General features: G+C 43.3%; 2 protein-coding genes across 4 annotated transcripts in view; one reads left to right on the top strand and one right to left on the bottom strand.

Annotated features, from left to right (window-relative positions):
* The first annotated feature begins 919 nt into the window (after positions 1–919).
* LOC109876221 (protein asteroid homolog 1-like) lies at positions 920–4,099 on the top strand. Its single transcript, XM_020468683.2, has 4 exons — positions 920–2,453; positions 2,537–2,750; positions 2,840–3,011; positions 3,140–4,099. The coding sequence occupies exons 1-4, from the start codon at positions 1,152–1,154 to the stop codon at positions 3,558–3,560; spliced, it is 2,109 nt and encodes a 702-aa protein (XP_020324272.2). The 5' UTR covers positions 920–1,151; the 3' UTR covers positions 3,561–4,099.
* Positions 4,100–8,634: 4,535 nt separating this feature from the next.
* atp2c1 (ATPase secretory pathway Ca2+ transporting 1) overlaps positions 8,635–14,526 on the bottom strand; it is a 35,328-nt gene continuing 29,436 nt past the window's right edge. For all 3 annotated transcript variants that reach the window (XM_031836490.1, XM_031836487.1, XM_020468735.2), the window contains exons 19-26: positions 14,089–14,139; positions 13,510–13,676; positions 13,303–13,371; positions 13,080–13,196; positions 12,455–12,602; positions 11,601–11,696; positions 11,324–11,465; positions 8,635–10,873 (exon numbers count right to left, since the gene is read on the bottom strand). In XM_031836490.1, coding sequence (XP_031692350.1) covers positions 10,740–10,873; positions 11,324–11,465; positions 11,601–11,696; positions 12,455–12,602; positions 13,080–13,196; positions 13,303–13,371; positions 13,510–13,676; positions 14,089–14,139 — 924 coding nt within the window. In that variant the 3' untranslated portion in view covers positions 8,635–10,739. The remainder of the gene's footprint in view (positions 10,874–11,323; positions 11,466–11,600; positions 11,697–12,454; positions 12,603–13,079; positions 13,197–13,302; positions 13,372–13,509; positions 13,677–14,088; positions 14,140–14,526) is intronic.

Here is a 14,526-nt window from a genome sequence, read left to right on the forward strand (position 1 = left end):
TAGTGATGACTGAGTAATGTTTGTACTGATGACTGAGTAATGTTTGTACTGATGACTGAGTAATGTTTGTACTGATGACGGAGTAATGTTTGTAGTGATGACTGAGTAATGTTTGTACTGATGACTGAGTAATGTTTGTAGTGATGACTGAGTAATGTTTGTAGTGATGACTGAGTAATGTTTGTACTGATGACTGAGTAATGTTTGTAGTGATGACTGAGTAATGTTTGTAGTGATGACTGAGTAATGTTTGTAGTGATGACTGAGTAATGTTTGTAGTGATGACTGAGTAATGTTTGTAGTGATGACTGAGTAATGTTTGAATGGTTTTAGACTAATCGTTTTGGTTTGACTGCTTTACCAATGAAAATGGTTGGCTACTGGCAGCTCAATGCAGTATGAACAAAACAAGCTGAACCACAGTTTAATTGTTTTATAGGCCGATATTCTTGTCACATGTTTTTTGTTTTGTTTCTCAGACCATTTATTTTGGGGCTGTTATTATCAAGGATACTCATTTGTTAATATTTAGTTATTTTTTTAATCACTTTTTTTGATGTGTCCCAAGAAACTTGAAAATAATTTATCATCAGTCATTCTGTTCCAGTTTCTAATATTGTTCTATAGAAACGGTTATTTTATACACAATGTAGCTGATTTATTGTCCATAGTGTTTTCTGGTTTAGTTAAGTTTTAGGTGAGAATATGGAGCATACTATTGGTACCGTATTAACAAGCTTATTTCCATTGGGGGGAAGATTATGACCTGGTGTAGCAGTCCATTTTAGCGAGTGTATTCTTCATTAGAATATGGTTAATCATTGTCTGATTTCTTATCAGATAAAAGCTTTACATACAGTGTATAAAAGTTATGTTCCTCATCACATCTAATAGGATCACTTCTTATCAGCATACAGTCATAGTTACTGGTTGGATTGTAGTTCCCCTTGATTCAATTAGCTATGCTGTTTTGCCTTTTTAAAGTCCCATGAACTATTACATACCTTCTGTGACAAGAGACAATATGGGAGTGACAGATATGAGGTAAGGAAAGTGAAACTCATCCATTGTAATAATACTAGCCTCACTCAGTCCCATGACTTCTGAAACTCTTCACTAAGAAAGACATCACATCCCAGACAGAGCACACCATGGGCGTCCAGGGATTGACCAGCTTTATGGAGGAGAATGGAAACATTTTAAAAGATGTTCACATCAGAAACAGCAAGTTGATCATAGATGGTAGTAATCTGTTCAACTTGCTTTATTTTGACTCAGGTTTGGATCAGAGTCATGGAGGGGATTATGATGCTTTTGAGGACCAGGTCTGCAAGTTCTTTAAGGCTCTGAGAGACTGCGACATTGACCCCTTTGTGATTGTTGATGGGGGCTCCGACTACACCGACAAAAAGTTTGAAACAAAAAAAAAACGAGCTCAATCAAGGATCAACAGAGCGAAAAGCTTGTCCATGGGGCTTCAGGGGAGAGGTGGTATATTACCAATCCTCATCAAACATGTCTTCAAACAGGTCCTCATCAGCCTGAAGGTACCGTATGCACAGTGCATTTGTGAGGCAGACCAAGAAATAGCTTCCCTGGCTCGAAGTTGGAACTGTCCAGTGCTGTCCAATGACAGTGACTTTTATATCTTTGACATCCAGGCAGGATTTCTGCCTATCTCCCATTTTCACTGGCAGAAAGTGTCTATGCAACGCGGGAGCTCTATAAGATACATTCCCTGCAAGCAGTACACCACAACAAGCTTCTGCAGACACTTCAACATCAACAGACAGGTTCTCCCAGTCTTCGCTGCCATGTTAGGAAACGACTACGTCAAGTTGCATAACATGGGTGTTTCCCTCAGGTGGGAAGAATACTCATCAATGAAAGGAAGGTTTGCCCGCTTCGACGGCTTGCTGAATTGGCTGACCCACTTCCATGGGCAGAAGGATGCCTTGGACTCTGTGCTCAGGCTCATCAGTCATAGTAACAACAGACAGAAAACAGGTGCTGCCCTCCAGGGCCTCTCCCTGGGCATAGAAGAGTACCATCTTCCCCCTAGTTGCCTGGAGCGGTTCTTCAACGATGGAGTGGGACCAGGGCCCGGCCGTCTCCCAGAGCCTCTGAGGGTCCTTCCAGACTGGACCCTGCTGCCGTTGATGGAAGGTAGACTTCCCTCCTGCATGGTAGACGTGCTGCTGCTGGGAAGGATGATGCAGGGTGCCCAGGTGGAAGATCCCCGCTTGCCATGTGGGAACAACACCTCTCGGTCCATACGACAGGTACTCTACGGGCTGCTGCTGAGTGGGAGGAGGGCAGACCACAGCAGTCAGAGACCCCCAGTTGATGAAGTGGAAGAGTATTACAGGGAAGGCAAGAGCCTGACCAGCTGCATGGTTGAAGCCGTCCTGCCCAGTGCTGCAGAACATATACAGCTAGACACTCTGCATCAGGTATGTATACATGTGTATGATATATTATACAGTATATTCAAACATACTACTGTTGATTCTCATTCTCTTGCTGTGTTCCTTAGGCTCCAAGGTCAGTGCAGCTTAAGGTGTTTTTGGATACACTTGGTGTGTCCCTGTCCACTATGAGCGGTGTCCCGCCTCATCTGCGTCTTCCTGTGGCTGTCACCTGCTACTGGCTGAGGCACGCCCATCCCCCCCCAGAACTCCCTGTCCTGCAGGCCCTGCTACTAGGATTGGTGTACGGAGAGCTCTGCAGACAGAGGAAGAGCCAAAGAGGTATGGCCCAGAGCATTTACGAGAAAACACACCATTTAGAATTGATGAATATCGAAGTGTAGCCACTGACTCCTCCTTTTGTGTAACAGGGTTTATGGAGGGACCAGTGTTGGAGAGGCTGAGAGGGCTGATTCAGAGAGGTAGAAGGAGCCTAGACCTGGGTGTGGCCCACGCCTACAGCCAGTGGCAGTGCTGCCTGAAAGAAAGCCTTCACCTCAACCAACTGCTGTGCTTCCCTCTAGCCGAGCCTCAGTGTGCCTGGTAAGGTGTCCCTTCCTAAATCAACCCTTGCCCCTAAAGTTAGAGCAGTGGGATTCATTCACATTGTATTGTATCCCATCAGAAACAGAGCTAAATCAACCATCTTTTGTTTCCTGGGTGGCGTCTAGGCTGTACAAGGGCACTCTGGTGCACCAGCTTGTGACCAAACTGAGAGGGGGGTTAACCCCGGATTCTCTCCTGATGGGAGACCTTGGCTCTGGACAGCTGTATAGGGCCATGCTGGGAGCCATACTCAACTCCCATGATTCTCATGAGGCAGCTGTCATCCCATTTGTGTCTGGGCTGCAGAGGGCCACACCTCCATCCTTGACACAGCCACTGGACAATCTGACGGCCAGTCTACACATTTTAGCTCTGGAAGAAGATGATGATGATGATGGTGCTGGACGTGGGAGCAAGGCCAAGCCAGAGGACGATCTGGGTTGGACTTTAGTCTCAGTGCGGACCAGGCACAAGAGCAAGGACAGATTCAACCGATCTAGGAATCCAGAATTCTCCCGGAAGCAGGGGCAGATCGGCTGGGAGTAGGGAGGGACCATTATATAACTGTTTAGATAGAGACGTTCTGCTCAACCCTTTAATATTTTTATTGATCTTATGTGTACCTATTATGACTTAATTGACATTTTATTAGCATTAACTATAATAGAAGTTATGATAAGTTTGACTGTTTAATCAGTTTTTATTTATTTGCTCTCTACTGTAAAACGTATTTTGGTCTTTGAAAATAGCTCTATAAATCCCATTTATTGTTACGATTATATTACTGCTGCTCTTGAAATATTTTATCATCAAAATGAAAAATAACATTTAAACCAGCTATTCTTGAGAATGATTGGGTCTACACACTAAAGTCTATCTCTGCTTTGGCAGTATATTTTAAATTAAATTCTTAAACTGAACAAATCTTAGATAGTCATTTTTACCTCTATGAGAAAAAAATGTGTTACTTCAGTGACGCTGAAAACGTATCCCACCTAAACTAATTATACAGTACCAGTCAAAAGTTTGGACACAACTACTCATGCAATGTTTTAAGAAAAAAAAAAATGTATTTTCTACATTGTAGAATAGTAAAGACATCAAAACTATAAAATAGCACATATGGAATTATGTAGTAACCAAAAAAAGTGTTAAACAAATCAAAATATAATTTATATTTTAGATTCCTCAAAGCAGCCACCCTTTGCCTTGAAGACAGCTGCACACTCTTGAGAAAAGACTGCCTGCATCACTTCATGTTTTTATAAGAAACATTCATGTTTTGGAAATTCCAAATTGTTTGCATAGTCAACTTACACACTCATTCTCCGGACAAGCTTTTTTCCGGATGCCCCAAACAATCGGAAAGTGGATTCATCAGAGAAAATGACTTTATCCCAGTCCTCAGCAGCCCAATCCCTGTACCTTTTGCAGAATATCAGTCTGTCCCTGATGTTTTTCTTGGAGAGAAGTGGCTTCTTTGCTGCCCTTCTTGACACCAGGCCATCCTCCAAAATTCTTCGCCTCACTGTGCGTGCTGATGCACTCACACCTGCCTGCTGCCATTCCTGAGCAAGCTTTGGACTGGTGGTGCCCCGATCCCGCAGCTGAATCAACTTAAGGAGACGGTCCTGGAGCTTGCTGGACTTTCTTGGGCGCCCTGAAGCCTTCTTCACAACAATTGAACCGCTCTCCTTGAAGATCTTGATGATCCGATAAATGGTTGATTTAGGTGCAATCTTACTGGCAGCAATATCCTTGCCTGTGAAGCCCTTTTTGTGCAAAGCAATGATGACGGCACGTGTTTCCTTGCAGGTAACCATGGTTGACAGAGGAAGAATCAAAATCAAATCAAATGTATTTATATAGCCCTTCGTACATCAGCTGATATCTCAAAGTGCTGTACAGAAACCCAGCCTAAAACCCTAAACAGCAAGCAATGCAGGTGTAGAAGCATGGTGGCTAGGAAAAACTCCCTAGAAAGGCCAAAACCTAGGAAGAAACCTAGAGAGGAACCAGGCTATGTGGGGTGGCCAGTCCTCTTCTGGCTGTGCCGGGTGGAGATTATAACAGAACAGGGCCAAGATGTTCAAATGTTCAAAAATGACCAGCATGGTCAAATAATAATAATCACAGGCAGAACAGTTGAAACTGGAGCAGCAGTACGGCCAGGTGGACTGGGGACAGCAAGGAGTTATCATGTCAGGTAGTCCTGAGGCATGGTCCTAGGGCTCAGGTCCTCCGAGAGAGAGAAAGAAAGAGAGAAAGAGAGAATTAGAGAGAGCATACTTAAATTCACACAGGACACCTGATAGGACAGGAGAAGTACTCCAGATATAACAAACTGACCCTAGCCCCCCGACACATAAACTACTGCAGCATAAATTCTGGAGGCTGAGACAGGAGGGGTCAGGAGACACTGTGGCCCCATCCGATGACACCCCCGGACAGGGCCAAACAGGAAGGATATAACAATGATTCCAAGCACCACCCTCCTTTTGAAGCTTCCAGTTTATTATTCAAACTCAATCAGCCTTGTCCTCGTCAAGACTCACACCTGTGTTAACGAGAGAATCACTGACATGTCAGCTGGTCCTTTTGTGACAGGGCTGAAATGCAGTGGAAAGTTTTTTGGGGGATTCAGTTCATTTGCATGGCAAAGAGGGACTTTGCAATTCATTACAATTCATCTGATCACTCTGGAGTATATGCAAATTGCCATCAGCAGACTTTGTAAAAATTAATATTTGTGTCATTCTCAAAACTTTTGGCCACGACTGTACTATATGTAGAGGACTTCTGTTGCCTTAGCCATTAAAACTAATTTCTCAAAGCAACATCAATGAATTAGCTACCTTTCCTGGTTCATATCTAAAGGTCAACCTGGAATGGGTATGACTCAATACTCAAATAACCAATAATCAACTGAACCAGTCTTTATAATCCTGGGAATTCAGTTATATTTAATCCAAATGATTATCAAAACAAGCTTGTTAATTGATCGATTCTGCATTGTGAAATATAACCCACGTATGTCTTGTGTACCAAACCAGGCAGAAATACAGTAAGCAAAATGTGTTTTTGTGTATGAGCCTGTGTTTGTGTTGCTTCACAGTCCCCGCTGCTCATAAGATGTATTTTTATCTGGTTTATAAAAAAATAAAAAAATGTACTGCTTGCATCAGTTACTTGATGTGGACTAGAGTTCTATGTAGTCATGGCTCTATGTAGTATTGTGCGCCTCCCGTAGTCTATTCTGAACTCTCTTCTGGACTGTGAAGAGACATGGTGGCATGTCTTGTGGGGTATGGATGGGTATTGGAGCTGTGTGCCAGTAGTTCAAACAGACAGCTCGGTGCACTCAACATGTCAATACTTTTCACAAATACAAGTAGTGATGAAGTCAATCTCTCCTCCACTTTGAGCCAGGAGGGGGTGTAAAGCCATAACACATAAGTTTTTCCAGCACCAGACTATGATCGATAATTTCAAAAGCCGTACTAAAGTCAATCAATCAAATGTATTCATAAAGCCCTTCTTACATCAGCTGATGTCACAAAATGCTGTACAGAAATCCAGCCTAAAACCCCAAACAGCAAGCAATGCAGGTGTAGAAGCACAGTGGCTAGGAAAAACTCCCTAGAAGGGCCAGAACCTAGGAAGAAACTTAGAGAGGAACCAGGCTATGAGGGGTGGCCAGTCCTCTTCTGGCTGTGCCGGGTGGAGATTATAACAGAACATGGCCAAGATGTTCAAATGTTCATAGATGACCAGCATGGTCAAATAATAATAATCACAGTGGTTGTCAAGGGTGCAACAGGTCAGCACCTCAGGAGTAAATGTCAGTTGGCTTTTCGTAGCCGATCATTCAGAGTATCTCTACCGCTCCTGCTGTCTCTAGAGAGTTGAAAACAGCAGGTCTGGGACAGGTAGCACGTCCGGTGAACAGGTCAGGGTTCCATAGCCGCAGGCAGAACAGTTGAAACTGGATCAGCAGCAGGCCAGGTGGATTGGGGACAGCAAGGAGTCATCAGGCCAGGTAGTCCTGAGGCATGGTCCTAGGGCTCAGGTCCTCCGAGAGAGAGAAAGAAAGAATTAGAGAGAGCATACTTAAATTCACACAGGACACCGGATAAGACAGGAGAAATACTCCAGATATAACAGACTGACCCTAGCCCCCGACACATAAACTACTGCAGCATAAATATTGGAGGCTGAGACAGGAGGGGTCGGGAGACACTGTGGCCCCGTCCGACATTACCCCCGGACAGGGCCAAACAGGTAGGATATAACCCCACCCACTTTGCCAAAGCACAGCCCCCACACCACTAGAGGGATATCTTCAACCACTAACTTACCATCCTGAGACAAGGCCAAGCATAGCCCACAAAGATCTCCACCACGGCACAACAAAACAGCCCCCACAATCATCAATTTCTCTCAGACAATCATCAGTCATGTGTGGGGCTAGGGTCAAGTGCTGTGCTTGTTGACTCTCCTTTATAAGTGTGCTGAAGGTCTGTTGTCAATTTGTTTACTGTAAAATAGCATTGTATCTGGTCTACTAAGCGTATCTATATCGCTGGAAGTTTCCTTACTAAATAAGATCAAACGAAAACTGTCATAAGTGGTCACATGCCAGACACTCCTCCACTAGAACATTACTGGTATATTTGTTTTCATTTTCATACGGTCCATCACATTGGTAGGTGTTTTTTTTGTTGCCTTGTAGTACGCCAGGTACTCTACAGGCTGCTGCTGGCTGGGAGGAGGGCAGACCACAGCAGTCAGAGACCCCCAGTGGATGACGTGGAGGAGTATTATAGGGAAGGCAAGAGCCTGACCAGCTGCATGGTTGAAGCCATCCTGCCAGGTGCTGCAGAACATATACAGCTAGACACTCTGCATCAGGTACGTATACATGTGTATGATATAGTATACAGTGTATTGAAACATACTGCTGTTGATTCTCAAATTGAATCTCTTGCTCTGTTCCTTAGGCTTCAAGGTCAGTGCAGCTTGAGGTGTTTTTGGAGACCCTTGGTATGTCAGTCTACGTTGCCACTGGTTGAGGCGTGCCCATCCCCCACCAGACCTGCCTCTTATTTGTGTACATTTTATGGCTGTCATTAACATATTTTAGTTAATGCTAAAAACAAGTTTATAAAATATAGATGTAGATTATAAAATGATAAAGACAGAAACGTTTATATATAAAAAGCTCATGATAAGTTTGACTTGGTTAAATTTGCTTTTATTTCGTAGCTGGTTGCTGTAGTGTATTTGGGCTTTGAAAATAGCTCTATAAATCCCATGTATTGTTACTATTATATTACAGCTGCACTGGAAATATTTTATCATCTAAATGAAAAATAACATTTAAACCAGCTGTTGTTGAGAATTATTGGGTATACACACTAAAGCCTCTCTCTGCTTTGGCAGTATATTTTATATTGAAATCTTAAACTGAAAAAAAAACAAAAAAAAACAGATATTGTAATTTTTAGCTCAATCTGAGCAAAAATGAGATTATCAGAATCGGTGTCAGTGACACTGAAAACATGACACAAACCCTCCACCCAGTTAAAACACACTTCAAATATACATACATACACACACATTCATTAATGTACAGATTTATTCTCATACCATCACAACAGAGTACTGTCTTCAGCTGTGCAACACACACAACAAATCATAAATAAAAAATTAAAATAATTGTAGCTGATTTGGCCTGTCAAATGGACCAAAGCAGAGTATAACCTCTTGTAAAATAAAGAACATGTCTAATAGAAAGAGCTGGCGATGTTAGCCTGTACCCGCTAGGTGCTGCGGTAGGTAGAGGACTTCTGTTGCCATCCATAGCACAGACAAAAACTCATTTGGAAAGCAACATCAATGAATTAGCTCCCAGTCCTAAAAATGCTGAAACAACTCCATCTCCTGGTTCATAAAGAAATAAACCTGGAATGGGTATGACTCAAATAACCCATTATCAACTGAACCGGTCTTTATAAACCTGGGAATTTGATTATATTTAATGTAAATGATTATCAAAACAAGCTTGTTAATTGAGTGATTCTGCATTGTGAAATAAAACCCAGGTATGTCTAGCTGTACCAAAACAAGGCCTCGGATGCTTCTGGAAAGAGCATGAAGAGAAAAATGTGCTTAAAATGGCCACTTTTGACCCAAGATACAAGCAAAATGAATATGAACAGTGCATGTACAGTAAATGGTTGTCATGGAGATAAATATTTGCACTTAATTTACAGTGTGTAAAATAGAGGCAAAATATTAAAAGGCCCATTGCGGCTGTTTTTTTTTCTCAATATCAAATCATTTCTGGGTAACAAATAAGTACCTTAAAGTGACCTTCTTCAATCAAAAAGCAGTCAAAAACAAACTAAAATAGCTTCTTAGCAAGAGGAATTTCCTCAAGCTAAAATGTTGCTATGACTGTCTAGGAGTGGCTGAGTGGGGAGGGGAAAACTGAAAACCAGCTATTATTGGCATGTCATCATGCAGGCCAAAACTCCATTCCACCAAAACAGGCTGCCATTTTTCAAACAGCTCTTACAGGAAAAGGGCATAATCATCATTTCACAGCACTATTCCAACCTCAGTGTGAAAATACATATAAAACACAGGAAAAATAACATTTGACAGCACTGGACCACATACCTCTGTGCCTTTCATTCAAGGCAAACTGTTCATTCCCTAAATGGGAAAAATAATGTAAGTTTGATACAGGGCAAGTGAAAGATTTTGGGGAGGCAGACCGTGGCTGGGAGGGTGTGGACTGGGATAGAATTAACTGTATAGTACCGCTTGATCACTGGGAAAATAAACTGCTGAGTGATGGTCCAAAACACAGAATGTCTCCAGGGGCAACTAAATAGATAGCCGGAGTGGTATTAAATGAACCGCCAAATGAAGGCCATCAGCCCTAATATGTGAGAAAAACCAAACCAAACTTATCTTCTGAAGAAAATGTATTATATTCATCCACCAAAATAACAGGGTTTAGTGGTCAACTCTTCCTAAAGTCTATACCAAAACAAAACAAAAGTATGCTCACAATTATCAATCCTAAATTGGTTCGAAGTTGATGGTGAGATTGCTACTAGCATGAAAAGCGGGAATGCATGAAAGTAACATCTCTAGACTTCTACAAAAGGTATGGTTAGCTACCTGCACTCGAAGCAAGGTGATGACGAATAAGAACAGTTACAAAATTCCATTTATGTTCATGAACCCCAAGACATGAATAGTTGCTCTACAAACAATTATGCTGTCCTTAATTGGTCTTAAAACCTAGACGTGAGTAATTGATCTACGAGCAGTAACATTGTCCTCTCAGATCACAACACCATAGACATGAATAGTTGCCACATGAACAACAGTTACAATGTCTCATAAATAAATCCCCTCCTGAGTTCCTGGAGGATGGTACAGTATGAAAGCAGCACGCCAATGCTTCTCGCAGGGGAGAGGTGGAGGGCAGGGGGGCACTGTAAGGTTGAGATCCTCCTCGCCCACTTCCAATCCATGACTGAACAGTGAATACCAGCGAGGGACAGCAATTGTGAGTTCTCTCTCCAGTCCCTGTGTTCAGACCAAATAACCATTGCATCCCATCTACATGTACCCCCCACCCACAAACAACCCAGCCCCGCCCCCTCCTCTCCCCTATCTACTCTGTCACACAGAACGCAATGTGCGTCATACATCGTGGAAGGAGTCTTCTTCAGCCACTGTGGTTCTCCTCTCCCTCACCGCTCTCCACCTCTCCACCCACTTTATGGCCTCAGAGACCATGCAGACAGAGGATGTGAGGCCCACCAGGAACAGCAGGTCTGGAAGGGAAGAAGAGATGGACTGTTACTATAGCACATATAAACCATCACCTCCATCAGTAACAGACCAGGGTCCATCTCAGAACAGGAGAGCTGATGTAGGGATCAGCCCCCCCCCCCCCCCCCCGTCCATTCATTACGGCGGCAGGAAGCCGAGGTTAGAGCGTTGGGCCAGTAACCGAAAGGTCGCTGGTTTGAATACCATGAAAAGTATGTCGCTGTGCCCTTGAGCAAGGCACTTAACTAATTTGCTCCCAGGGGCGCTGTACAATGGTTTCCATTTCACACTCGTGTGTAACAGGACAAATATAAGCACCCTCGAAATGATTGTGATCTAAAAAGGCTAAACTGATCCTAGACCAGAACTCCTATTCTGAGATGCTTTATGAATACAGGCCCTGAAAGCTTAGGTTTAATCTTTAGCTCAGTGGGCTAACATGTATTTCTTACCAAAGATGCTGAGGCTCTCTGTCTGGAAGACACTCTGCAGTGGAGGGAAGTAGATGACCGCCAGCTGGCCCATGATGGAACCCAGCACCGCGTAGCAGAACATCTTGTTACTGCACAGGCCCATCTCATGGACCATACGAGTCTGACAGAGAGATAGCGAGAGAGACAGAGAAACAGAGACCATCACCATGAATCAACAATAGATCCTAGGTGACATGTTTCTGCCCACTAATCTCTCAGATCCTTCATCCTGTACAGGGCACAGCAGTGCACCCACCTGTGAGCGTGAGCTGAGGGCGTTGAACATGTCGAAGAACACAAAACAGGTGAAGGTCATGGTGGTGTCTCTGGGAGTGATCAGATTGTCCTGCAGCTGAGAGGAGGAGAAACAAACACATTGATGGAAATAGAAGTCAACTGATACAGGAAATAGGTGGGGATTGGCTTCGATTCACTATTAAATGTGATCAGTGTGTTTTATTTTTTGGGTTCACACATTTATTAATCTGAAAACACACGTTCCACATCAAAAGTAAATCAGCAGACGGCGTCATTACAGTACACAGCAGACGGCGTCATTACAGTACACAGCAGAAGGCGTCATTACAGTTCATTACATCATAATACTACTGATTGTAACAGGCCAGTCATAATACTACTGATTGTAACAGGCCAGTCATAATACTACTGATTGTAACAGGCCAGTCATAATACTACTGATTGTAACAGGCCAGTCATAATACTACTGATTGTAACAGGCCAGTCATAATACTACTGATTGTAACAGGCCAGTCATAATACTACTGATTGTAACAGGCCAGTCATAATACTACTGATTGTAACAGGCCAGTCATAATACTACTGATTGTAACAGGCCAGTCATAATACTACTGATTGTAACAGGCCAGTCATAATACTACTGATTGTAACAGGCCAGTCATAATACTACTGATTGTAACAGGCCAGTCATAATACTACTGATTGTAACAGGTCAGTCATAATACTACTGATTGTAACAGGTCAGTCATAATACTACTGATTGTAACAGGCCAGTCATAATACTGATTTGATAGAAGTTTGATCATGCTTCCCTGAATGATGAAGAACACTACTATGATTATAGCTACTTGCCTCTCTCCAGAAGACGAACAGGGTGCCGCATACGATGACGAGTGCCGACACCAGCACCTTGACTAACAGACTGCGTGTGAGGATGCTGTCCCGTACATTCCTCGGAGGCTTCCGTATGACATCCTTATCCACTGGCTCCACTCCCAGACTAAGGATGACAGAGGATTACATGGATTTCCATCTATGGTAATTACCACAAACTATTTTAACACAAAGGATCAGTAATTGTGACTTTAAATCTGGTAGATTTAAAAATGAAAGCAGCACGTAGCCTAGCGTTTCGAGATTTGGGCCAGTAAGCGAAAGCTCGCTAGTTTGAGTTCCCGAGCTGACAAGGTGAAGAAAAAATAATCTGTTGATGTGCCCTAATTGCTCCAGGGTTACCGTTGATAATGGCTGACCCTGGCCGTGACCCCACTCTCCGAGGGTTGGGATATGCAAAAAATACATTTCCATTTCACACAAATGCGTATAATACACACTTGTACATGTGTGAAACAGGACAGATATAAATCACCCACCAAATTCTTAAATTATTATTATTATATAAAATCTTGTGAAACTGAGAGCAGACCATTTTCATGACAAAAGAATACAGTTCCCATAATGCTTTGTGTAGTCTCACCTCTGAGCGGGAGGTCCGTCCATGATGATGTTGATCCACAGGATCTGCATGGCGTTCAGAGGGTTGGGGAAGTTCATCAGCGTTGCCAGGGAGATGAGGGTGAGCGCTGCAATGCTCCTAGGAAACACAATAATGCCAATTGAATAATATTTACAAGAAAGTGGCCCATATAGCATTGTTTCAAGGAATCTCTTTATCAAAAAGGTAGCTCTCCATCACTCACGTGCTTAGCTGGAAGCGGACAAAGTTTCTAATGTTGTTGTAAATGCCTTTCCCTTCCTCGATGGCAGACCTAGGACGAAACAGAATGACAGAAATATTAACTCATTTTGCTAAAGACACGTTTCTAGAAATCATGATGGCTTTGAAGCCCAAAATAATTAGCAAACTGGGTAACAGTATAAAGTGTTACTGCAAAGTGTTTCCTCACAAGATGGTCTGGAAGTCATCGTCCACTAGGATCATGTCTGCTGCCTCTTTACAAACGTCAGTGCCAGTCTGGCCCATGGCAACGCCGATGTCTGCTGCTTTCAGCGCTACGGCATCATTCACACCATCACCCGTCATCGCCACCACAGCACCGATGTTCTGGAGAGACTGGAATGAGAGGGAGCGAGCAGATAGAACAGTCAACCCTTGTAATAAATCCACATTATAGTCATGAATTAAACTCCTGAAAGAACACAACAGTTTTTAGTTAATGAATCGAGTTCCCCGATCTTGGTTGAACTCATTCCTTTAGATTAAAGGGATCTGAAATGGAGTGTATTTTCTAATAATTGTGTGATTTTCATTTTCTTCACTAGCACTCGCAACACTAGCGACTGGAAAACCACCAGGTATACCGGAGACACTTCCCCATGGCTGAATGTCACAAATTGAGGTGGGAGTTTCTAGAGACTTCCCAGGGCTTTGGAGCCACATGCTGCCAGGCCAGGCTCTGCCTACGCAGACCAGGCATTCACACATCATCTCATGCCAGCTGGCTGACACTTGGCTGGGTTCTCACCTTGACTATCTTCAGCTTGTGTCTGGGGCTGGCCCGGTAGAACACCACGATCTGGAGGAGGCAGAGACATCACCCTGTTAACCCAGCCCTGTTAGACATCACCCTGTTCACCCAGCCCTGTTAGACATCACCCTGTTCACCCAGCCCTGTTAGACATCACCCTGTTCACCCAGCCCTGTTAGACATCACCCTGTTCACCCAGCCCTGTTAGACATCACCCTGTTCACCCAGCCCTGTTAGACATCACCCAGCCCTGTTAGACATCACCCAGCCCTGTTAGACATCACCCTGTTCACCCCGCCCTGTGTTTGAGTGTTTTACAGCTTGATAAGGATGATGTTCACATTTAATAAAAGCTCTGACGAAGGCCAAGAGGGCGACATGTAAGCTTTAACACAAATAAGTGATATCAGCAAGAGCAGCGTGTGGGTTTCTCTA

The sequence above is a fragment of the Oncorhynchus kisutch genome, linkage group LG2 (assembly GCF_002021735.2).
Source record: "Oncorhynchus kisutch isolate 150728-3 linkage group LG2, Okis_V2, whole genome shotgun sequence".
Lineage (NCBI taxonomy): Eukaryota > Metazoa > Chordata > Actinopteri > Salmoniformes > Salmonidae > Oncorhynchus > Oncorhynchus kisutch.

Coding starts and splice junctions, on each gene's coding strand:
- LOC109876221 (XM_020468683.2), top strand. CDS start 1,152: ATGGGCGTCCAGGGATTGACCAGCTTTATGGAGGAGAATGGAAACATT. Junction 2,751..2,839: donor ACAGAGGAAGAGCCAAAGAG/GTATGGCCCAGA, acceptor TTTGTGTAACAG/GGTTTATGGAGGGACCAGTG. Junction 3,012..3,139: donor GCCGAGCCTCAGTGTGCCTG/GTAAGGTGTCCC, acceptor GGTGGCGTCTAG/GCTGTACAAGGGCACTCTGG.